The sequence below is a fragment of the Pyrenophora tritici-repentis genome (genome assembly GCF_003171515.1).
Source record: "Pyrenophora tritici-repentis strain M4 chromosome Unknown M4_contig_00030, whole genome shotgun sequence".
Lineage (NCBI taxonomy): Eukaryota > Fungi > Ascomycota > Dothideomycetes > Pleosporales > Pleosporaceae > Pyrenophora > Pyrenophora tritici-repentis.
The window spans coordinates 1-20,705 of record NW_027093993.1 but is presented as its reverse complement, the minus strand read 5'-3'; the positions used below and the strand labels follow the sequence as shown (position 1 = coordinate 20,705).

General features: G+C 46.0%; 6 protein-coding genes across 6 annotated transcripts; 4 read left to right on the top strand and 2 right to left on the bottom strand.

Annotated features, from left to right (window-relative positions):
• Positions 1 to 59: 59 nt before the first annotated feature.
• PtrM4_153320 (uncharacterized protein) lies at positions 60 to 596 on the top strand (the record flags this gene model as incomplete). The annotated part of the gene is made up of 1 exon (XM_066110267.1): positions 60 to 596. One exon carries the CDS (start codon positions 60 to 62, stop codon positions 594 to 596), a length of 537 nt encoding a protein of 178 aa, XP_065958711.1.
• Positions 597 to 631: 35 nt separating this feature from the next.
• Positions 632 to 1,774, top strand: PtrM4_153310 (uncharacterized protein; the record flags this gene model as incomplete). Its single annotated transcript, XM_066110266.1, has 1 exon — positions 632 to 1,774. The coding sequence occupies one exon, from the start codon at positions 632 to 634 to the stop codon at positions 1,772 to 1,774; it is 1,143 nt and encodes a 380-aa protein (XP_065958710.1).
• A 130-nt stretch (positions 1,775 to 1,904) lies between these two features.
• PtrM4_153300 (Atrophin-1 multi-domain protein) lies at positions 1,905 to 3,106 on the top strand (the record flags this gene model as incomplete). Its single annotated transcript, XM_066110265.1, has 2 exons — positions 1,905 to 2,497; positions 2,545 to 3,106. The coding sequence occupies 2 exons, from the start codon at positions 1,905 to 1,907 to the stop codon at positions 3,104 to 3,106; spliced, it is 1,155 nt and encodes a 384-aa protein (XP_065958709.1).
• Positions 3,107 to 3,219: 113 nt separating this feature from the next.
• PtrM4_153290 (uncharacterized protein) lies at positions 3,220 to 4,066 on the top strand (the record flags this gene model as incomplete). The annotated part of the gene is given in 2 exon segments (XM_066110264.1): positions 3,220 to 4,041; positions 4,061 to 4,066. The coding sequence occupies 2 exon segments, from the start codon at positions 3,220 to 3,222 to the stop codon at positions 4,064 to 4,066; spliced, it is 828 nt and encodes a 275-aa protein (XP_065958708.1).
• A 1,138-nt stretch (positions 4,067 to 5,204) lies between these two features.
• PtrM4_153280 (ComEC, membrane metal-binding protein) lies at positions 5,205 to 7,683 on the bottom strand (the record flags this gene model as incomplete). The annotated part of the gene is made up of 3 exons (XM_066110263.1): positions 5,205 to 5,651; positions 5,683 to 7,009; positions 7,646 to 7,683. The coding sequence occupies 3 exons, from the start codon at positions 7,681 to 7,683 to the stop codon at positions 5,205 to 5,207; spliced, it is 1,812 nt and encodes a 603-aa protein (XP_065958707.1).
• Positions 7,684 to 11,269: 3,586 nt separating this feature from the next.
• On the bottom strand, positions 11,270 to 16,587 carry PtrM4_153270 (uncharacterized protein; the record flags this gene model as incomplete). Its single annotated transcript, XM_066110262.1, has 3 exons — positions 11,270 to 15,119; positions 15,311 to 15,957; positions 16,096 to 16,587. 3 exons carry the CDS (start codon positions 16,585 to 16,587, stop codon positions 11,270 to 11,272), a joined length of 4,989 nt encoding a protein of 1,662 aa, XP_065958706.1.
• Positions 16,588 to 20,705: the final 4,118 nt, after the last annotated feature.

Here is a 20,705-nt window from a genome sequence, read left to right as displayed (position 1 = left end):
GATCAACAGCGCGTGTATATAAGAAGCCGAGTAGAACAGGTAGGCGTCGATATTTCAACATGTCTAAACCTAGCATCGAGTGCCAGTATTTCGAGCATGTGCCTGAGCACAGCGTAGCGGCATGCAGAGAGTGCAGATATGCAGTATGGCCAGATCAGATTGAGGGCCATCTACAGAAGCAGCATAAGGTTAGTTACAAGGAGGCTGAGGCAGTTGGACAGCAGGTTCGCAGCTGGGCTGGGTTAGTCCAGTACCCTAGTGAGCTCGAGGTGCCGACTGGTGCTCCAAAGCCTGTGCGGCAATTGCCAGTGTATACAGACGGGATGTTATGCCAATTTGACTCCAGCTGCTGCTATTATGTAGCAAGAAGTAAGGAGGCTATACGAAAGCATTGGCGTAAGGACCATCAAGGATGGTCAGCAGGGAAGAAGCGAGGGCGGCCAAGTCGAACCAGGCAGAAGAGCGTGCAGGCACATATGGATAAGGGGTACCGGCTGGTCCATTGCCAGCGATTATTCAGCAGCCGGCATGGATCGCAGTACTTTGAGGTCCAGGCACCCAGCCAGGATGGAGAAGGCCCGAAATCGTGCCCGTAGACGGGGCAGCAGCATGGGCGCGAGTGGGCGAGCAGATGGCCAAGGCGTGGGCAGACATCGAGAAGCGGGCGCAGACGACGATCCAGGAGGGCGAGCGCGACGAGGTGAACCCATGGCTGGAGCGGACGCAGTGGTTGCCGTACCTAGTGGGCATGGAGAGGCCGGATTTGTTAGCGTGCATCGAGGAGCCCGTGGCAGAGCCAGATGCCAGGCAGGAGCAGCAGGCCGAGCCGGTGGAAGCAGCGATTTGGGCAGCCATGGATGGATTGGCGCGGTTCAGCCAGGCATCCATTATTGACCGGATTGGCGTGTTTATACGGTTGGAGGCAATTCGCACAGAGATGCACCAAACCCGGTTCCAGCCGTTACAGCCGTATATGGACAAGAACGCCATTGTCAAGCACACACGACCGTGGCAGCAGATGTTAATGTTTTTTGCACGCACACAGAAAGAGCACGGGTGGAAGAGCCCCAAGTATCGGTTTACGCGCCGGCAGCGAGAGGCATGGGAGGTGTTAATCGAACAGGCAAAGCGGAGCATAGAGGGAGACGAAGAAGATGAAGCCGAGGATATGGACGAAGAGAGAGAAGAGCTGGACGAGGAGATGATGGACGACATAGACGAGGCGATAGAGGTAGCTGAGGAAGAGCCAGGTCAGGGAGAAGGCCCCGAGCCTAAGAAGTTGTCTAAGATACAGAAAGCGTGTTTGGAGTTTTGCATTGCATTACTTAACCACCGCATCACCCGTAGAGAGTATGACAGCCCGCTGGTGTGCGCGTTGGCGGTGCTGGGCGTCAAGGAGGACGGATGGAAGGGGCCGGAGCAGTACCCGCCGATATTATCGGCGGTGATCAAGATCGCTCGGTTTATGGTCGTGCAGAAGGGACTAGAAATGTCAGGGCCCGAGGAGGATAGCGGCGATGAGACAGACGACGACTTAGATGACAGCGCGTACGAGAGCGGGCCAAGCCAGCGACGGCGTCCCAAGGGGTGTTTGCAGTTAGTGCAGAAGATGATGGACCGGTTCATGGTGCGCGGCAGCCATAGCCCCATGCAGTGGATGTTGGATTTGCGGACGTATGGATTGAAGATCCATTACAACACTACAACCCGCGGGCATGTAGAGTGGACGAACGGCGACGAGCAGACTCCGCAACAATCAATCGGATCGGCATGATTGATTCCTATCTAGGTTAAAGGCTGCCTAATAAAGTAACTCTTTAACCTATATAGGAATCAATCATGTCGATCGATTGATTGTTGCGGAGTCTGGCGACGAGCTGCTGTACAAAGAGCTGCATTTTAGCATGGCGCAGTTCCGCGGCATGGTACATGGGCTGGCTAGCGAGAGCCGGCGATTATTAACAGAGGAGTTAATGTTTAGCAGCAAGGCAGCGCCGGTGCCGGCAGTGCCATGGGAGAGCATACGTGACAACCCAACCGACGAGCGGCCAGGATGGAACTTTTTGAAGGATCATCGCACAAACATGCCCGTCAACGGCGAGAGGTGGTTATTTGAGCGGGTAGGCGAGAGCGCCAGCATCCGGAGTCGGTTCATGAAGCCCGGGACGCAGTCAGGGGTAGACCGACAGGCAATAGAGCGATACATGGACCGGGTGGTAGAATTTCGCGAGAAGCTGGCGGTGTTAATGCATATAACGGGTGGGCAGCCAGCGCGAGGGCCAGAGCTACTGAGCGTACGGCATAGCAACACAGTGCAAGGGGGGCATCGCAATATATTCATCGAGGACGGCATGGTGGTGTTTGTGACACGGTACCACAAGGGATACAAAGTCAGCGGCGACGTCAAGATTATCCATCGATATTTGCCGCGCGAGGTGGGCGAGCTGGTAGTGTGGTATATGTGGCTGGTGTTGCCGTTCCAGCAGCGGCTCGAGGCGTTGGTGTGGGAGAAGGAGGCAGTTTCGTCGCATATGTGGCCAGCAGACCCAGCGGCCGCAAGTGGACGACCGATCGGCTGCGGGAGGCGTTGAAGCGCGAGAGCCGGATCGCGATGGGCCAGGAGTGGACGTTTGCCGGGTACCGGGAGATGGCGATTGGCATCAGCCGGCGGTTTTTGCGTGGATCGACAGCGTTCCAGGCAGATGAGGGCGAGGAGAATAAGGAGTGGGCTGAGGAGCAGGCAGGAGATTCGATTGCCGACGAGCAGGCGGGCCATACGTCGCACGTGGCGGGACTGGTATACGCGCGAGGGATCATGGAGCAGTCAGGGGCCGTGGCGGATAGGCGGCAGCAGTTCCGGGCATCGAGCACGGATTGGCATAGATTTTTGGGCTTCCAGGCAGGCTTGGACGACCAGAGAAGAAGCAGCAAGCGGAAGAGAGCGCCGTTTGAGAGCGAGGCAGACGAGGCAAGGGTGGATCGGTGGCAGCGGCTGAGGAAGATGGACGCGAGAGCGCAGCTGAAGCGCATGATGGGCGAGGAGGCCAAGTTCCGGGGGTGCAGGAGGCAGCGATCAAAGCCATCACAGCAGGCGAGAGTCCCGTAGTAGCGGTGATGCCGACGGGGGCAGGCAAGAGCTTGTTGTTCATGTTGCCGGCGTGGGCAGAGCAGGGCGGCACGACGGTGGTGGTAGTGCCGTTGATCGCGTTGCGTGGCGACATGGCACAGCGGTGCAAGAAGCTAGGGATATCGTGCGTAGAGTGGCAGAGTCGGCGTCCGCCAGACGCAGCAGCGGTGGTGTTAGTGACGCCCGAGTCGGCAGTTGGAGAGGAATTTGCAACGTTTTTAAACCGGCTACGAGCGACGCGGCAGCTAGATCGGATTATTATCGACGAGTGCCATATCGTGTTAAACCGGCAGTACACGTTCCGCAAGCAGATGCAGCAGCTAGGTAAGCTAGTGGCTGTAGAGACGCAGATGGTCATGTTAACAGCAACGTTGCCACCCAGCGAGGAGGACGAGTTATTCCGGCGAATGCATTTTGAGCGTGGGCAGGTAAGAATGTTTAGGGCACCAACAGCACGGAGCAACATAGCGTACCGGGTGGTAAGGGTAGAGAAGGAGAGGAAGAGACAGGAGGTAGAGGCAACGGTGTTGGCGATGGTACAGCAGAAGGTCCGAAAGTATAAGAGCGGCAAGATTGTAGTGTACGGCAACTCAGTGCCAAAGGTCAAGGGGTTAGCCGAGAAGCTCAAGTGCCATGCGTATCATCACCACGCGGTTGGCAAGGCAAGCATGTTGGAGGAGTTCATGGGCGGCAAGCAGCGGGTGATTGTGGCAACCAGCGCGTTGGGCATGGGAGTGGACGTGCCCGATATCCGGTGCATTGTCCACATGGATTGGCCGTTTAGCGTGTTGGATTACGCGCAGGAGAGCGGGCGAGCCGGGCGAGACGGGGAGCGGAGCGAGGCCATCATGATGGTGCAGGACGGCGAGCAGCGAGCGGCGGATGACAAGCAGGGGGAGGCGGAGCAGCGGTTGGTGCGAGCATACGTCGAAGGCATAGACGAGGCGGCGACATGTAGACGGGTAATGTTGGACGGGTATTTAGACAGGCGCGAGGCCGAGCGAGCTCGGTGCGAGGAGGGAGAGGAGAGGTGTGACGTATGCATGAGAGCCGACGGGGAGGAGATGGAGGAGGAGGAGATGGAGGAGGAGGAGATGGAGGAGGAGATGGAGGAGGAGATGGAGGAGGAGATGGAAGAGATGGAGGAGGTGAGGAGGTGGAGGAGGTGGAGGAGATGGAGGTGGTGGAGGTGGCGAGGGCGGCAGCAGCAACGAAGAAGAGGCGGAGACATTGGAGAGGGAGCAAGAAGAGGCGCGGCAGGCGTTTAATCAGCAGCAACGAGAGCAAGGCGGCCCGCGACAGAGATTGATACAGCAGCGGCAGCAGGAGTTCGCCGACGTCGAGTGGCTGCGTAGGCAGCTGGCGCAATGGATAAACCGGTGTGGGTTATGCGAGGCGGTAGGCAAGGATCGAGCGCACACGACGTACGGCAATGTTGGCGACAGGAGAGCCAGCGGATCAAGGAGTCGATTAAGAGGATGGAAGAGACAATTAAGTTTGAGCGTTATTCGGGCTGTTTTTGGTGTGGAGTGCCGCAGGAGATATGCAATCGGTGGGAAAGGAATAGTTTTGGGCGATATCAGAGAGTCCAAGACGGGGATTGCCAGTATAGAGGGGTATTAATAGGCGGGTTATTAAGTATAGCATTAGGGCGGAGCGAGGTAGGAAACCGATGGACGGCGCGGTTAGAGGAGTTCGGGGTTAGTAATTCAGGAGCAGGGCCGACGTTGTTTGAGTTTTTAGGAAAAAAGCGATTGTTAGAGACGGTTGAGAGCAATAACTTAGCAGGAGAGTTTTGTTGGATTACAAGATTAATAGGCGAGTAGAGGAAATATAGAGAGTTGTAACGTTGACGAGGGTAGCTCCAACAGCTCGAGTAGGTCGGATAGTGTAAGCAGCGATAAAGGCAAGAGCAGCAAGATCAGCGAGAGCGTAGGCAGGGTTAGCAGCAAGAGAGATAGCAGCAACAGTGACGATAGTAGCAGCAGTAAGAGTAGCGACGAAGGCGAGGGCAGCGAGAGCAGTGATCAAGGCGAGAGCAGCGAGAGTAGTGACGAAGGCGAGGGTAGTAAAGATATTAGAGGGTAGCGAAAGCAGCGGCAACAGCGAGAGCAATGAGAGCAACGACAAAGACGAGGGCAGAGAAGGTAACGAGAGCGGCGAGAGCAGTAAGAGCAGGCAGCGTTGGTAGCGAGAGCAATAGCTGCAACAGTGGCGATAGTGGCGATAGCGAGGGCAGCGACGACGGCGAGGATGGCGAGGATGGCGAGGATGGCGAGGACAGCGAGGGCAACTTGATGGCAGGTAGCGAAAGCAGTAATAGCAGCTTGAGCAGGGAGGAAAAGCGAGGTCGTGACGACGGCGAGAGTAGCTCCGATAGCGAGAAGAGTAGCAAGAGCAGTAAGAGCAGGATGTGTAGCCGCGAGGAGAGAGCAATTAAGGTAATTAAGGTGATTGCGATGATTGCGAGGACAGTAAGAGCAACAAGGGCAGCGCAAGAAAGGGCGAACGGCAAGGGAATTAACTATTAAGTTAATTGTAGCGATTGCAAGGACAGCGGGAACAGCGAGGATAGTAAGGGCAGTAAGGGTAGAAAGGACAGCGGAAGCAGCGAGGACAACGAGGACAGCGAGGATTGTAAGGACAGCGGAAGCAGCGAGGACAACGAGGACAGCGAGGATTGTAAGGACAGCGGAAGCAGCGAGGACAACGAGGACAGCGAGGATTGTAAGGACAGCGGAAGCAGCGAGGATAATGAGGACAGCGAGGATAGTAAGAACAGCGAGGATAGTAAGGACAGTAAGAGTAGCGAGGATAGCGAAAGTAGGAGAGTAGCAGTAGCAATAGCAGTAGCCGGAGGTGTATATAAGCTGTAAGAGGTAAGAGGTAGAAGTAAGGATATTATAAGCAGCAAGGATAGCAGGGGCAGAAGCGGCAACAGGTGCAGGGGTAGTAGGAGTAGTAATAAGAATATTAAGAGCAGTGCAAGTTACAAGGACAAGGGACAAAGTAAGGACAGTAGAGATAGTAAGAGTATCAGGAGCAGCGAGAACAGAAGCCGTAGGATTGATAGCGAAGATATTAAGAGCAGCAAGGAAAGCGAAAGTAGCGAGGGTAGTAAGAGCAGCGACAAGAGGAGCGGTAGCGGCCGCCGAAACCGCAGTTACCGCAGGTGGAGGAGGCGTAGGAGGTAAGGGCAGAAGAGAGCAGTAGAGACAGCGGGAACAGCGGGGAAAGCGAGAGCAGCAAGAAGGACGGGGATAGTAGAGATAGAGGAAGTGGCGAGAGCAGAAGCAGTAATAGGGAGGATTGCGGAATGCGGAGGAGTAAGAGCGGTAGGAGTAAGAGTAGCAAGAGCAGGACGTAGAAGTAAGAGCCGTAGGAGCAGGAGCAGTAAGAATAGCAGGAGTAGCAAGGGTAGGAGCTTTAAAGGCGGCAGCAACGAGGGTGTTACAAGCAGCGAAAATAATAGGAGCAGGGAGAGTGGTCGCAGTAAGGATAGCGATAGAAGCGAGGTTGGCGACAGCAGGGACAGTAGTAGTAGCAAGAATAGCGAGAGTAGCGAGAGCAATAGCAGTGAGAGCTAGAGCATTAAGAGTAGCAGCAATAAGAGCAGTAACCGTAGGAGTAGGCGCATTAAGAGTAAAAGCTGCAGGAGTAAGAGCAGTAAGGGCGGAAATAGTAGGAGCGTAATTAGCGAGAGCAGGAGCAGCGAGGACAGCAGGAGCAGCTGGAATGGCGAGAGCAGCAAGGACGGAGTGGATAGCAAGAATAGGAAGCGTAGGGGCCGCAGTGGCGATATTTGTAGAAGCGGCAGTAAACACAGGTGTAGTAGTAGCCGTAGGATGGACACACAGATATAGTTGGAAACGAAAGAGCAGACTACCTAGCAAAAGAAGCAACCAAAGAGGACCCCAGATCAACAACAAAGAGCATTGCCTACCTGGGCACGACAATCAAAAGGATACAACAAACGGAACAACGCCAAGAGTATGAGAAATACAAAGCAAGAGCAACCGCTCTAAACAAAGCTACCTACTCAGCCAAATACCCTCTTAAAATCAGCAAAACCATCCAAATGCCACAGAACACGAAAAGAGTAACCTCTAGCGCCTTCTACTCTCTTAAGCTAGGACACGGATACTTCAACTCCTACCTAAAGAGATTTAAGAAACGAGACTCTAATCGCTGCACCTGCCAAAACATCCAAACGCCAGAACACCTACTACTGTACTGTCATCTATACAAAGACCATCGAAAAACGCTCCTACAAACAATCAAACATCGCCCAGTCACACTACCACTACTACTCCACACTAGTATAGGTATAGAAGCAACCCTAGCTTTTATCACTAGCACCAGAATAGGAACAAGAAAATGGTACCTAGGACAGCCAACAGAAGACCTACAGAGAGACACTGTATAAAACTAAAACCACAACCCTCTCCTTTGCCACAAGAGCCCGCTGCTACATCTCTTTCTACTTATCAAACTGCTCTTTAGCACCTGGCAACAAACAGATACAAGCTATCTTTTGTAGAAAAGCCAAAAACCATATTAGCGAACCATACCAGAAAACCATGTAAATTAGAAAAACCAAGATAGAACGGCCTTCGGCCAAAGTCCTACATAGTCTCTGACTGAAAAAGGACTCTAATGGAATAATAATAATAATAATAATAATAGTAGCCGTAGGAGTAATAACGAGCATGTTAAAAGCAGCAAGGACGGCAGGAACAGCGGGAGTTGCAATAGTAGAACCCGTAACCGTAATTGAATAGACAGTAAGAGTGATAGTCGCGATAGAAGGAAAAGTTACAAGAATAGCAGCCGTAGCCGTGGTAGAAGCAAGAGTAATTATAATAGAGGCAAAGATAGTAACAGTAGTAAGAGTAATAAGCACAGTAAGGGTATAGTAAGAGCAAAAGTTTAAAGAAGAGTTATTTATGTTAAAAATAAGTATGCAGGTATAAAGCAAAGAAAAGAAAGATTCGAAAAGAGAGAGTATAAAGTTGGTGAGATTCATAATCGATAGATGAGGTAGGTAAAACAGGTATAGTTTGTAGTATATATTAGATAGTGTTTAAGAAAGAAATCAAGCATAGAATTAAGTAGGATTTAAGGATTAGGATTGTAGTAGAAGACAGAGCAAGTTATTAGGAATACATTAATAAGAAGATAGAAGAAAAGATTAAGTTTATATAAAAGTAGAGTCATAAGAAGAAGATATAAATAAAAAAGATATAAGAGATTATGTTTCAATAATATTAAAAAGAGATGTTAGAAAAGAAAGAAGAATAAAAGAAACCCGATATAATTTAAGAGGAGTATAGTAAAGGGAATAGAAGATAGGTAGAAGAAGAAAGAGAGAGAAAGATAAGGAAGTTTATAGAGAAGGACATAAGAAGCAAAAGATAAAGAGAAAGAAGGAGAAGTAAAGAAAATAGAAAGAGAAGTAAAGAAAAATATAGAGCAAGTAAAGAGAGAGTAGCAAGAACAGCAGTAGTAATAAGGATAAGGATAGAGTTAAGGTACAGTACAATAATGCATAGTGGGTATTTAAGCAACAGTAGTAAGACGAGGCAGGCCGTGTTGGACGTGCATACAGTAGGTAGAGTTTAAGTTTACCGACGCAGAATAGTGATAGAGGTATATAGGGTAGTAGATAATGCGATGCGGTATATAGACGGCGGTAGGCGAAGGACAGAGCCGACACAATATACAACAGTATTAGAGAACTAAGAGGTAGTAGGCAAAGGAGATAGTTGAAGAAGTATTTAGGTTGTGTTTAGTATAGCGAATGGTATAACGTGTGTATACAAGCAATAAGAAGATAATAGATACGGAGGAGATTAGACAGCAGATATAAAAGATTGTTAGTTTCGAGGGTATTTATAGCAAGGTTGTTAGGATTAGTATAGGGAAGCAAGAATAGAGTAGCATAGGGATAGATAGGAGGTTAGTAGAACAGAGAGTTAAAGTAAATTTAATAGAGGGATTCGTAAGACAGTTTTAGAGCAAGTAGGGGTTAGGGTGTACAGAAACGAATAGGTTAATAAGAGAGTTTTATTAGAGTCAGCCGTTTATAATAGAGGAGAACAATAAACAACAGAGGTTATTGCAGAGAAGGGTATAGGCCGAGGTAAAGGGAAGAAGAGAGAAGATATAGTGGCAATAGGAAAAGTTTCCGAGTTAGGGTATTTAGTAGATGTTATATAGATTAAGTGATAAAAGCGAGTAAATTAGATTAAAAATAAGGAGAGATAGAAATAGATGAAGAGGAAAGGAAAGAAGAGAGAGGAACAGAAGAGAGAGAGGGAAGGATGGATGTGGTGGAGAGGAGAGATGAGGAGGGGCAGGGAGGGTTGGAGCAGCAGGAGCAGGAGCAGGAGCGACAAGGCGGGTGGCGGAGGTGAATACAGCAGCGGCAACAGGAGTTTAGGGAGGTAGAGTAGTGAGGTAGGGAATTAGGATGGTAGGGGAATGGATAGGGAATATGCAAAGGGGCGGATAATGGGCGAAGCGAGGAAAATATAGGGAGATGTTGGTGAGGGGAGGGGGGAAGTGTAAAAGAAGCGATTACGATTGTTTTAGAGCCGATTCAGTTTAAGGGTTATTAGGGGCGTTTTTGGTGGGAGGTAGAGTAGGAAAGGAATTGTTAGGGGCGGTATTAGAAGGTAAGAGATGCAAATTAACAGTATAAAGGAGTATTCACGGGGGTTTATTAGGGCAGCGTTTAGGTAGAGGGAGGTAGGAAAGCGTTAGGGGCGGGGTTAAAGGGGAGAAGAGGATTTATAGTAGATAAGACAGGGTTAGGGGTATAGAAGGAAGAAAGGGTTAGGGTTACAGAATAAAGAGAGGGATAGGTAAGAAATGAATAGAAGAATAAAAATATTCATAAGGAGATAAAGGAGGATTAGATTACAGGCAAAATAAGGTAGAAGAGCAATTCGTTAGGTAGTATGTAGAGGGGAAAGAGTGGGTAATAAGATATAGAAGGCGAGTATTAGAAAAGTATTTGGAGGGGCAAGGAGGCGAAGAGAGATATAAAGAAGAGGAGGAGAGATTTTTAGTGTGTAGACAAGCGGACAAGGAGATAGACAGCAGCAAAGAGCAGTAATAAAGAGGAGATATAGTAGAGAGGAGGGTAGAGCAGTAGGAGCAGGAGCGACAAGGCGGGTAGTAGAGTTTAATACGGCAGTGATAACAGGAGTTTAGGCAGGTAGAGTAGTAAGACAGGCAATTAGGATAGTAGGGGAATAGATAGGGAATATGCGAAGGGCGGGTGATAAGCAAAGCGAGGACAAAATAGGGAGATGTTAGTGACGGGGAGGAGAAATACAAAAGAAGCAGTTAAGATTGTGTTAGAGTAGATTTGTATAAGGGTTATTCGTTATGTATTTAGTAGGGAGTTAGGCAGGAGAAATGTAAGGGGTAGGAGAGGAATTGTTCGGGGCAGTATTGGATAGTACGAGACGCAAATTGATAGTGTAACAGAGTATTAATAGGGGGGTTAATAGAGGAAGAGGTAGGGTAGAGGGAGGTAAGAGAGTAGTGGAGGGCGCGGTTAAAGGGGTTAGGGGTAGAGAGAGGAAGGGTCAGGGAGAGGAAGGGTCAGGGAGGGTAGAGAGGATCAGGGAGGGTAGAGAGGATCAGGGAGGGTAGAGAGGATCAGGGAGGGTAGAGAGGATCAGGGAGGGTAGAGAGGATCAGGGAGGGTAAAGAGGGTTAGGTATTATAGTATAAGAAGATAACTAGAGAAAGTAAGTAAAAAGAGTTAAGAATAATAAAGTGGATAGTAAATAATATATAGGGGGTTTTAGAGAGGAGGAAATATAAGAGAGTTTACTAGAAAATAAGAAAGAGGGTTTCAGAGTAGGCAGAAGCGTAAATTATTATTATTATTATATTTCCATTAGAGTCCTGTATCAGTCGGTGACTATGTAGGACTTTGGCTAAGCCGTTCTATGTATGATGGTCGTTGTGGAGTTTCTATGGGTCTTGTACAATTTGGGTGGTGTTTTGCGTACTCCAATTTCAGAGCTAGTCTTCCATTGGCGCGGGTGCTAAAGAGCAGTGTGGTGAATAGAAAGAGATGTAGCAGCGGGCTCTTTTAGATAAGGAAATATTGTTTTTGTAGTTTTATACAGTGTCTGTCTGTTCGGTGGTTTGCCCAAGGTGCCATTTTCTCGTGCCAATCCTAGTACTTGCAATAAAGGCTAGAGTAGCTTTGATGCCTGTCTTTGTTTGGAGGAGGAGTGGGAGGGTGATGGGTCTGTGTGGTATTGCTTCTTTGAGTGTATTTCGATGTGTTTTGTACTGTTTGCAATCTAGAAGTAGATGCTGTGGTGTTTGTGGTTTGTAGCATATACATAGATTGCAGTCTCTCTTGTTGAATCTCTTAAGGTAGGAGTTGAAGTATCCATGTCCTAGCTTGAGTGAGTAGAACGCGCTCGAGATTTCTCTTGGTGTTCCCTTCGGGACTTTGATTGTTGTATGTGTGTTGAGCTTGAAGATCCTTGAGTAGGAGCTTCTGTTTTTGGTGGGCCTGTCGGTATACCTCTTGTACTCCATCAGTTGTTCTGTTTTTTGTATTTTGTTGATTTCTGTGCCTAAGTAGGCTAGGCTCGCTGTGGTCGATGTTGTTGGTCTCTCTTTAGCTGCTTCCTTTGCTAGCGTGTCGGCTTTTTCGTTGCCCTTGACGTCGTTATGTCCTGGGGCCCACTGCAGGTGGATCGATGCTTTCTTTGTCGTTATTCTCTTTGCAGCTCTGATGCATCTTAGTAGCCACTGTTGTCCCGGGTTGTCCGATAGGTTGTTAAGCCTATGGATTGCTGCTTGGTTGTCTGCGTATACGTAGATCTCTTGGCCTTCTTGTGCCACTGTAGCCGCGTGTTCAAATGCCTGTGCTATCCCCTCTAGTTCACCGTTGTAGACTAGTTGGGAGCATCCAATGTTTGTCTTTTGAGAAAAGGTTTCTTCGTGGGTGGAGCTGTACGCTACTACACCTACGCCGATCCCTATTCCCTTGTCGTGTTGTGAGGCATCTGAGTAGATTGCGGTGAAGTTATCTCCGCTCCTTGATAGGATATAATCCGTGTGTGCAATTGCCTCTTCCTCTTTGCTCTTTTTTGATACAGTAACCTTGTAGTTAAGACTTTCCCATGGTCTGAACCTATATGGGATTATCTTTTCTACGCTATTGTTGTCTCTCTCTGGGATTGACTTAACAATAGTGTATAGTTGTCTATGCTGGTTTGGCTTTTTGTAGCTAGCTTTGTCTGTATTTGTGATCCTTGTAATTGCTTTCTGGATTGGGTGGTTGCTGGATAGCTGGTGTGCTCTAGACGCATACTTTCGGTTGTTGGTGTTGAGTCTAATTGCAGGTGACGTAAGTCCGGATTCAATGCTTGTTGGTAGGGATGGTGACGTTCTAAACACTCCAATTATCTTTCTACACGCCAGGTTGTGCAGTGATTGTAGGAGGCTAGTGGCGTAGCTTTGGTTCTTCCAGTATATTTGTGATCCGTAGTCTGCAACGCTTGTGACGCATGCTAGGTATAGTTGTCGTACTGCTTTTGGGGAGAGTCCTCTTTCGATGTTGGCTAGTCTCCCTAGTCTATAGAATGCTTTCCTTGCTTGGCTTACGCGTGTAGCAATATGTTCCTTGAAGGACAGTCTATTGTCTATGTGGATACCTAGCCATTTGATTGTGTCTTTCGGTTCTACAATGGTGTTGTCTGGAAGCTGTAGGCTTCTCTCTTTTCTCTCTTTCTTGGCGGTAAAGTGGATGAGCTCTGTCTTAGCTATATCGAACATAATCGCTAAGTTTTTCCCTCGGTGAGATAGTAGGCGGACTTGCTGTTCTAGTATTTTGACATTTTTCTTTAGCGATGTTGAGGATGTCGATAGAGATAGGTCGTCAATATAGGATAGGTTGAAGCTTTGTAGTCCTGGGAAGAGGTCTCTGGTGTAGATAAGAAAGAAGATTGGAGACACTGGGCTGCCTTGAGGTATCCCAGCTATTATCTCGGAGAATTCTTGTGTCTTATTGTCGAAGGAGAGTCTTAGCGATCTGTTTGAGAAGAAGGATTTTGTCCAAGCGATAAGACTAATTGGAAGGCCTAGCTTCTTAAGCGTTCGCAGGAATTGATTGTGTGAGACGTGGTCAAATGCTCCCTTTACGTCTAGGAAGATAGTTGATGTTATTTGGCCTTTCTGTTTCTGGTGCTGAATTTGGTCGATGAGTAGCATAGCTGCATCTATTGCAGATTTCTTGAGTCTACCCCCAATTTGGGTTGGGTGTAGTAGCTCTGTGATTTCTGCTAGATTGCTCAGCCTACTTGCGGTGATCCTCTCGTTAATCTTTCCTAAACAGCTTAATAGAGTGATAACTCTGTAGGCTTTTGGGATTGAATAGTCTGGTTTTGATGCCTTTTTAAGAACAGCTCCTGTAGCTTGTTTCCAGCATTTTGGGTGGTATCCATAGTTGAATAGGAGTGAGAAAGCTCTAAACATTGTTTGCGGTTGAGCTTTGTACGCGGCTGTGATTATGTCTTGTGTTATTGCATCTGGTCCTGGGGTGCTACTTTTGACTTGACTTGAGCATGCTCGTTCTAGTTCAGTCGTGGATAGTGCTGGCCAATCCCATCTCTTTTCCTGGTAGTTGGTGAATGTGGGCGCTTCGGTTATGGGCGGTGGTGGGAATAGCGTGTTGCGGAACGCTTGGCATTTCTTGTCGAATGATGTTTCTCCTTGTATAGGTGGAATTCTTTCGACTTTGTTATCCTTTGTATATGCCATGGCTTTGTAGATTGACTGCGGGTCTTCCTTCTCTAGGAATTCATTCCAGTGTTTCCTTTTAGCGTCTTTGATTGCCTTGTTGTAGGTGTTTCGTGCACGTAGGAAGTCTCTTTTCTCTAGGTAGGCGTCGTGTATCGCAGTAGTTTCGAGCTTTTCTTTAAAAATCCTTCTATAGTGGGAAGTGTCTTGTCGTAGCTTTGTCAGCTCTTTGTTCCACCAAGCTTTTGGTTTTGGACCAAGTCTAGTGATAGGGATAGCTTTGTTTGCTGCAGTTTGGATTGCTTGAGTTATTGCTTTACCAATCTCTTCTAGCTGTTGCTCTAGCTCTGTATTGTTGCCGAGGAGGAGGTCCATTAAGTCTGCCTTTCTTGGATCACTGATCTGGTCCATATCTTGCAAGGTTTGACTGTTTTGGATTGCCGTTTCTAGTTCTTTGTTGAAGGTGTCCCAGTTAGCCTTTGCAGTATTAAATCTGGGTTGGTTTGTCGGGTTTTCTACAAGGTCTGCGTTTGTTTGGATGGAGAATAGGAGGCCGTAGTGATCTGATCCAGTTTCAGGTATAGTCTGCCAGTCCGTAGCTTTGCTAGCCAAGTCTGGAGTGACAAGTGAGAGGTCTAGGACTGTTTCTCTAGATAGGTGTGGTCTGAAGAATGTGCCTACTCCTGGTGTGTTTAGGAGCTCTAGATCTTGTTCTTCAATCCAGTCAATAAATGGCTGTGCTCCTTGGCTCGTCGTTGGGCATAGCGGGTCCCACAATGGATGGTGCTCGTTGCTATCTAGTACTAAAATAGAACTTGGCGGAAGCTTAGTGTTAAGTATAGCTCTGGGCAGTGTTTTTTCCCCTTCGGCGTTTGTTTGGTTGTATACGTTAAATAGGTTAAATTGGAAATTAGAACCTTTTATTGTAATAGCCATTGCGTCTGGGTCTATTTTGAAGTCGTTTTGGGTGAATGTCTCTGCTTCTAGTGTTCTAGATATATAAAATAGAACCCTAGGGCGGACGGGTAGGTTTGTTACTGGTAAGATCTGGATAAACGCAGTGTGATTTATGGATCTTGCTGTTGCGTAGTTGTCGTTGGTAGTTAGCCATGGCTCTTGAATTGCAATTATATCAGCTTTAAGTTCAACTGCAAGTTGCAGTGTAGACTCAGTCGCTGTAATGCTCTTGTTGAGATTGACTTGGAGGATCCTAATGTTGTTCAACATTAAAATCCTGCGGGGATGCTCTTTGTTACTGCTTGGTAGAGTTCGCACTCTTTGCTGTTTGCAAAGTGGGGCTCTTTGCAGTTACTACAGTGGGGGAGTGTATGGTTGCAGGGTTTTCCTTTTGTATTACACACTGAGCATTTGTGTGTTGTAGTTGCATGTTCTTCTCCGCACAAATTGCATGCTGGTTGGTTTCGGCATCTAGTGGCTGGGTGGCCAAATTGTTGGCAGTTTAGGCATTGGGTAGATGCTGCTATAGGCTTAAACTTTTCGGTGAAGAGAGTTTGTCCAAGGATTGTAATTCTACCACCAAGTCTGGCTGCGTCTTCGGCTGTTTTGAATGCTATTACAATAGAGCTGTTCTTCTTGTTTTGCCATTCTCTTGATATCCAGTATGGGTTGCCAGTAATTTGTAGTCCGTTGTTGTATGCTGGGATTTCTGTGTGGAGTATCTCTAGTGTCTCTGCTCCCTCCCATTCTGTTGGCACATTATGTACTACTACTTTCGTCCATGATTCTAGTAGTTGTACATTCTTTAGCTCAAACTTTTGATGCCATATATGCTTGTGTTGGACTAGGTATTCTCCTGAGTAGGTTGGAGTGGTTGTTAGAATAATATTGTTCTTTCTACTTGTTGTTACTTCCTTCACTACTGGGTCTTTGATGCCGCCCTTTGTGAACTCTTCGTTGATTAGGTCTCTAATCTGGAGTGGTGTGTGAGACGTAGGCTGGGTAAGCGTAAGGACTGCTTGGTAGTAGCTTGCTGGCTTTTTGTTTGTCTTCTTTTTTGTAGACACTGTAGTCCATGTGTTTCCGTTGTTCTGGGCGGCTACGCTAGCGTATGATGTCTTGTTTTGTTGGGTGTTTTGGGTGTTTTGGGTGTTTTGGATGTTCTGGGTGTTCTGGTTGTTTGGTTTTTCTTGGTTGTTTGGGTTTTGTGGTCCAGTTGCGGCATTAACAGCTTTCTTTAGTGTCTTTGTAGCTTGTTGGGAGGCGCTTGTAAGCGTTGCAGTCTGGTACGCAAGCTGTGCTGTAAACTTCTCAGTCATTTGCTGCGTAACCCTGCCTAGTTCCGTAAAGTCTCTAAAGACGTCCAGTAGTTGTAGTAGTTTGTTTTGGGATAGATGGGATTCGGCCATAGTAGATGCTTGTAGAATTAGGTCCCTTGCCCAGAAGATTGCTTGGGTTGAGTCCTTTGCTCTTGGTTTCTTTTCTTGGCTGTTCTGGAATGGGTTTCTCTCTCTTGTAGTTATCTCTGGGGAGAATGCCGCTGGTCTTTTATTTAGTGGTGGCTGAATAATTAACCTTGGTGTTTCTTGGGTGGTCTGCTCGATGGGTGTTGTTGGGTTGTCTTGGTGCCTTTCGTCGGTCTCCATTTCGTCGTCCAGTGTGCTTGAGGTCCGGAGGTCTTCTGGTAGCTGGACTACGATAGTGTCGCTATCTGGGGCCATTTTAGCCTCTCTGTTGTCTTGTTGTTGTTGTTTCTTGGCTTGGTCTGTGCGTTTGCTTCTGAAAGTTCGGACGCGTCGCGTTTGGGGTACTAGACTCCTTGTATCTCCACAACCACGCGGCTGCACGGCTTGGGAGTAGTCGGAATCTATTTCTTTCGATGGATATAGTTGGTTTCTGATGGAGTTTCACGTGTTCGGAAAAAACTCGAAGTTGTGTGTGGGATGGCAGAAGCGTAAAGCAAGAGCATAGGGCAGAGGAAAAGAGGAAAAGAGGTAGAGTTTAAAGAAGGCCGCCGGTTGCGGTAAGGAAGATGCAAAGGCGAGAGTAGTAGAAGAGAATATAAGAGAGGATTATATGTTAGGGGTAAATAGGTAAGAGGGGGCGGGGATTTAGGGGCGCAAAAGGAGGGTAGAGAAAGAAAATACAAGAGAGGTAGAGGTAAAGGGTTAGAAAGAGAGTTAGAATAGAATTTTTATAAGATAAGGTAGGTTTAGAGGACGCAGAGTTGTAGAGCGAAGTAGAGGGTAGGGTGTAAGAGTAGAGAGTAAGGAGTTAAAAGAAGTTAGATAGGGCGTATAAGTAGTAACACCCCGTTTTTAGGGTTAAGAAGTATTTAGGAGGAGAAAGGGAGAAGTAGGAAAAGAAGAGGGAGAGTAAGAGTAAGCCGTAAGGTGTCACAAAGAGGGTAGAGTAAGAGTAGAGGAGAGAGTAGAGGGGGTGGTGGGTGGACCCGTAAGGTGTTACAAAAAGGGTGGAGTAAGAGTAGTTATTGTAGGATTAATTAGGTTATAGGAACGCAGGCGGTGGAGTGAGTTCCGGGGCGCAGTACAGCAAGTCAGACGGGGCAGATAGGACAGACAAGGAGGCGAAACAAGTAGTAAGGGGGAAGAGGAGGTTTCACAAGTAGGTAGGGCGAAGAGAGGGTTTCATAGGTAAGTAGGATATAAAGAGAAAGGGGAGTGTTAGGAAGAGATAAGTAAGGTATTATAAAGAAGAGGAGTATGTGTTATAAGGGTAGATAGTAGCGTGTAAAGAGTAGAGTAAAGAGTAGAGTAAAGAGTAGATAGTAGAGAGTGTAGGAAGTTAAGAAGGAGTAGAAGTGGTAAAGGAAGAGAGGGAGTAGGTAATAAAAACGGTAAGAGAGAGTAAAACGCAGAAGGAAAAGTAAAGAAAGTAGGTAAGTAAAGAGAAGTAGTAGGTAGTAGAAGAAGAGAAGTAGAGAAATAAAGAAAGGTTACAGGGTTAGGGAGAGTAAGAAGGGTAAGGGAGTAGGGATAATAGAAGAGGATAGAAGAGATAGTAAAGAGAAAAAAAGAGAAGAGATATAAGAAGAGAGAAAGAGTGAAGAAGAGAGAGATGATAGTTAATATAATATAGAAAAGTAAGAAAATAGATATAAGAGAATAGAATAGTAATAAAGAGTAAGAGTAAGAGCAGAAGTAAAGGAAAGGAAGAGAGAGAAAAAGGAAAATGAGAAGTAGAAGTGAAGAAGAAAGAGAGCAAGAAAGAGAGCAAGAGTAAAGAAAAGGGTAAGAGTAGAAGTAGAAGTAGTGAAAGCGGTAAGAGAGAGTAAAGTAGGTAGTAGTAGAAGAAAGAAGTATAGAAAGGAAGTAAAGAGGAGTAGTAGGTAGTAGAAAAAGAGAAGTAGAGTGAGTAAAGAAAGTCGGAGAAGAAAGAGAAAAAGGGTGAGAAGAGGTAATGAGTAAGGAGTAGGAAGAGAAAGGTTAGAGAGTAGAGTTAAAAGTAAAAATTCGAAAGGGTTAGTAGAAGGAGAGAAAAAGGAAGGAGTAGGGAGTGAGGTAAGTAGGAGAGAAAGAGGTAGAAAGAAGAGGAAATAGGGAAAGTAAAGTAGATCAAGAGAGAGGAAAGGGAAGTTAGAGGAGTAAAAGAAGTTGAGAGAGGAAAAGAGGGGAGGTGTAGTAGTAGAGGGAGAGGGTAAGGGAGAGATTGAGGGTAAGGGAGAGATTGAGGGTAAGGGAGAGATTGAGGGTAAGGGAGAGAGTGAGGGTAAGGGATTTTAGGGAGGAGGAAATACAAGAGAGTTTAATAGAAAGCAAGAAAGAGGGATTGAGAGTAGGCGGAAGGGCGAAGGGAGAGGGTAGGGCAGAGGAAAAGAGGTTAAGTTTCAAGAAGCCGGCCGTTGCGGTAATAATAATACAAAAGCGAGAGTAGTAGAAAAGAATATAAGAGAATATTATATTTTAGAGGTAGATAGATAAGAGAGGGCGCGGAGTTGTAGACGCAAAATAATAGTAGAGAAAGAAAATACAAGAGAGATAGAGGTAAAGGCAAAGAAAGAGAGTAAGAAGAGGAGTTTTATCAAGGTAAGATAGATTAAGGGGGCGCAGAGGGTAAATTGTAAGAGTAGAGAGTAGAGAAAGAAGAGAGAGAGAGTAAGAGTAAGCTGTAAGGTATCACAAAAAGGGTAGAGGAGAGGGTAGAGTAGAGAGAAGAAGTTTAACAAGTATAAGATAAAGAAAGAAGAAATATAAAAGTAGAGAGAAGTAAAGAAGAAGAAGAGAATCGAAGAAGTATAGGAGGATAGAAAGAAAAGAAGGAGGTAAACGAAAAGAGAAAATAAATAAGAAGAGTATAAAAGAAGATAGTTAGAAATTAAGACGAAGTAGATAAGGAAAGAGGTATATTAGAAGAAGAAAGGATAAAGAGAAAAGAGAGGAAAGAAAAGTAGATTATTAAAAGAGAAAGAAGAAGGTAAGAGTAGAAGTAAGCGTAAAAGTAAGAGGAAAGAGAAAGAGAGTAAGAGTACGAGTAGGAGTAAAGGTAGTAATAATAGTATTAGTGAGTGTAAGAGTAAAGGGAATAATAAGAATAAGAGTAACGGTGATAAGGAGGGAGAAATAGAAGAGAAAAATAAAAAAAGTATTATAAAGCGGTAAGAAAAGAAGAAGAAAATAAAGACAAAGGGAGAAATGTAAAAAGTAGAAAGAAGAGAAAAGAGAGTTAGAAAGTAGAAAGTAAGAATAGAAAAGTAGTGATTAGAGAGTAAGGAGAAGGAGTAGAAGTGCAGTATGTATAAAGAATAAATTAAGGAGAAGATAGTAGAGAAAAAGATTAGAGGAAAGAAAGGTAAAAGAGAAAAAGGTAGAAAGAGGAAAGTAGAGTAAAGAAGATAAAGAAGAGTAAGAAAGGGACAGTAGAGAAAAGAATAGGAAGAGGTAATAGGTAGAAAGTAGAAAGAAGATAATAGTAGAAAAGAAAAGAGAGAAATAGGTAGAAGAGTAGAGAGAAGAAGTTTAATAAGTAGAAGATAAAAGGGAGAAGAAATATAAGAGTAGGGGAGAGTAAAAAAGAACAGAGTTAAGGAAGAGGAAATAAGAAGAGTATAAAAGAAGATGGTATGAAGTAGAGATAAAGTAGAGAAGAGGAGAAGAAAATTAGGAGAAGAAAAGATAGAGGGGTAAGAGAGGGAGAAGAAGATAAGAAGAATAGAGAGAGAGATAAGATTGTAAGTAAGAAAAAGAATAGAGGTAATAGTGAGAGTAGAGGTATTAAGAATAGTATTAGTTAGTATAATAGAAAGGGTAATAGAGATGGAGAAATAGAAGTAGAAGAGAAGAAAGAAAAAAGGAAATTAGAGGAGAAAGAGGTAAAAAAAGGATAAGGAAAGAGAAAAAAAGGAGATGAGAGATAAGAGAAGTAGAGAGAGTAGAAGAAAAGAAAGAGAAAAAGAGGAAGTGAAAGAGAGGAGGAGAGAAAGTGAAAGAGAAGAGGGGAGAAAGAGAAGAGAAGAAATAAAGAGAATAAAGGGAAAGTAGAGAGTGAAAGGGTAGAAGAGTAGAAAAGAAGAGTTTATAGAGTAAAAGAGAAGAAGTAAAGAAAGTAAAGAGTGAAGGGATAGAAGAAGAAGAGTAGGGAATTAAAATGAAAAGGTAGGAGAGAAGAAGTAGAAAGTAAAGAAAATAAGAATAGGAGGTATAGAGAGTAGAATTGGAGAGTAGAAGAAAGAGGGAAGTTAGAGGAGAGTTAGAAGTTAGGAGAGTTGAGGAGGAGGGGTGGGGTAGAGGGTAGGGTGAGGGTTAGGGTTAGGGTTAGGGTTAGGGTTAGGGTTAGGGTTAGGGTTAGGGTTAGGGTTAGGTTAGGGTTAGGGTTAGGGTTA